The 2,889-nt window shown below is 34.1% G+C and overlaps 1 protein-coding gene across 3 annotated transcripts in view; it reads right to left on the reverse strand.

The window, feature by feature from the left end:
- LOC109820301 (histidine protein methyltransferase 1 homolog) overlaps positions 722-2,889 on the reverse strand; it is a 4,909-nt gene continuing 2,741 nt past the window's right edge. The window contains exons 9-10 of one of the 3 annotated variants that reach the window (XR_002241795.1): positions 1,859-2,005; positions 722-1,114 (exon numbers count right to left, since the gene is read on the reverse strand). Coding sequence is in view for 2 of the 3 variants with exons in the window: in XM_020386433.1 (XP_020242022.1) it covers positions 1,917-2,005 (89 nt within the window). In the remaining variant the exon portion in view is untranslated. Of the gene's footprint in view, positions 1,201-1,858; positions 2,006-2,889 lie in introns of all 3 variants that reach the window. The other 2 variants (XM_020386433.1, XM_020386432.1) reach the window with 2 other exon arrangements.

A 2,889-nucleotide genomic window follows, 5' to 3' on the forward strand; every position in this document is an offset into this window, starting at 1 on the left:
TCCTTTACAAATTCAGAATTTTAGTACAGTGCAAGGGACTTAACACTGTGTTTGGCACTTCATTATGGTAAGAAAAGCAAGAAAAGATGGGGAAAAGAATAGATAGAAAGGTAAGGAAATTTCCTTCTTCATAATTTCATCCAAACTAGTGGACAAAACAACCTTAAAAATAGGACAATTATATAAAAACCACTTTCTATTTCAATTTACACATAAACCACATTTAAAATAGATTTTTATTGCAATTAACTATCTCACAATCAGTAGATTTTTATTGCAATTAACTACCTCACAATCACTAAAAAAACAAGAATAAGCTTATCAAGTTCGTACATATGTTGCATCCTAACAAGACCTAAACATTTTTTAAAATTTTTTTTTAAAAAAATGAGTCATGTGCCTTGAATGTAAGTTTTCAAAGGATAATTTTGAGTTTTTTGGGGAAATTTTTGACCAGGAGACGGTTGATTGCGACAAAGCCCACTTTAAATGAGGCTTATGCATAAATTGATGTCGAAAGGTAATTTCTGTATAATTACCAGTAATTTCTAGAAAAAAAACTCTTTCAGGGAAATGAGGAGAGACGCTTCCCCTGCTAAAAACTTTTCAAATGGAATGAATGGATTCTCCTATCTTCCATTCTCTCCTATTTCCCTTGTATCCAAACAAGGTGCAAGGCAGATGGCAGCAAATCGGAATAAATAAACTGAGTGACCAACAATAGTAGAATCGTTCCACCCATATATCATAGGTTGTATGCAAAATTCAATAACAGGCAATGAGACAACAATAGCATAAAGATATACATTAACTCGAACCAAAAAAGCAACTAATAAACCAATTTCTTAAAATCAAAGCTTATTCTCATATCAGCCTATCCTCTTACAAGTCATCCAATGATGAGCAACAACTGGAAGTCCCCACTGAGACGAAAAAACAATAGTAGGGCAAACCATATCTTCAACCTTCATCGTGCTGACTACCTCGCTACAGAGCTCAACAACCCTCTTCGACAATGAGACCGTAGAAATACAACATGATTTCAATCTCTTGGAACACGACGACAGAAGATTTGGAGTGCTATCGGTTTCACTCTGAAGCCTCTGATAACCGCCTTTGAACCCCATTTGAAGAATTTCAGAGGATGCATAGACGCAACACTCATAGTTGAGTATAAATAGTGAGAGAAGAAGAGTGAGGCTGTTCACATGGAATAATCTATGTGTTAAACTTAGATGAGACAATAGAGACAATGTTGTTTATAATCTGATTCCCTTAACCACATGGGTAACATGAGTCATTGTTATGAAGCTTTCCATGAATGAATTAATTCGGTGATTACAGTTTGTGAAGGTTCATGTACCAGGGAAATTGTCATGTGCAGTCACTGGTTATGATGTTAAGTAAGGTACAAATTAATATAGCAAAAATATTGGCAAATGGGTTTGATTGAGCAAATGGTGGATTCTTTCAGAATTTTAAACCAGGTGTTCTAAATAATCTCCTCACTAGTCTATAATTTCATGGTCTTAGTTTAAAATTTCTTGTTTCAGTTTTAAACAGGAGGTGTGGAAGATGAATAAATATGTTAGTTTATTGGTTCTGAACGCTTATTGGTTCTAAACACTTTAAGCAGTCTTCTGTTATAAAATCATGACCTTCTCTTATTACAATTGTCAAGTGAATTTATACTATTTAAATCAGTTAAAAAGCTATCTGAGTTTGAAAAGGAAACAAAAAGAAAAAAAGAGCAAATTTATCACCTAGCAACTCTCCAAAATAACATGCAAGAGTCAAAGTCCAAGTATTTCAGCAAGGTAGATCTTGGTTTTCACTAAAATTTATTTATATATCATACCTGAGTTTTAAAAATAAACCAATTTCTTTTCGAAATTTGCTTACACAGAGATGATGCTTTAAGCCTCTTTATATGAAAACTTCCACACCTCCCGGACATTTGATGAGCCATCTGCAACTTCAGCAACCAAGTGAGATTCCATTACACCTGCAGCGCAGCAAGCTAAAGCGATAGAGGTAGGAACAAAAAGGAGCAAAAAGAATATAGATATACGAGTACTTCATCTATAGGAAAATACACATGCATGACCCTTACAGCCACATGACATTGTGTATAAAATTATGAAAAGGGTACCCATCATGGTGTACAAGCAATCAACATAGACACGCGTGTCTGGAATTTAAAAGACAATATTAGATATCATCATTATATCAGGATTAGTTCCAATCTTAGAAGATACGTTTTTGGGCATAAATTGGGGGTAAAATATTCGCAAACACCAAACACAATAGTCAATCAACTACTGATAAAAAATATCTCAAAATTACTCAAGGTACTTAGCTTCCTGACTGTTTAAGATATCTGTAGAAAGGTATTCAAGGCAATTAAAAATTAAGAAAGATCAATTGCTTTCCCTGAAATAGTTCAATTGTTCAAATATTTACAGATGGTGCATGGAATGCTTGTTTAGTTGTTTATGAATAATCAATAACTGTACTAGTTGTTTTCGCTAGCTAACAAGTTGCTTTTGCTAGCTTACAAGCATGTTGATGAACACAAAAATATATAATTATGTTGTGTAATATCATTCATTCTTAGTCCAAATTGTTCGCCAAAATTTAAAAATGTCTTCAAAATTCAAACTAAAAAGAGTTAATTGCAGATAGACCCCCTGTATATTTGCCAAATTGTGGACAGACCCTTTGGTTCTATTGCTGCGGATAGACCCCTGGGTGAACTTTCTTTACTCTTGTACCCTAAGGTCTATTTCACAAAAAAGAAATTTTCTTTCTCTGCGGGTAAAAGAGTAATTAAAAAAGTTCACTCAGTGGGTCTATCTGCAATAATAGAACTACAGGGGGGGGGGGGGG

Source organism: Asparagus officinalis, chromosome 8 (genome assembly GCF_001876935.1).
Source record: "Asparagus officinalis chromosome 8, Aspof.V1, whole genome shotgun sequence".
In the NCBI taxonomy this organism is placed as follows: domain Eukaryota; kingdom Viridiplantae; phylum Streptophyta; class Magnoliopsida; order Asparagales; family Asparagaceae; genus Asparagus; species Asparagus officinalis.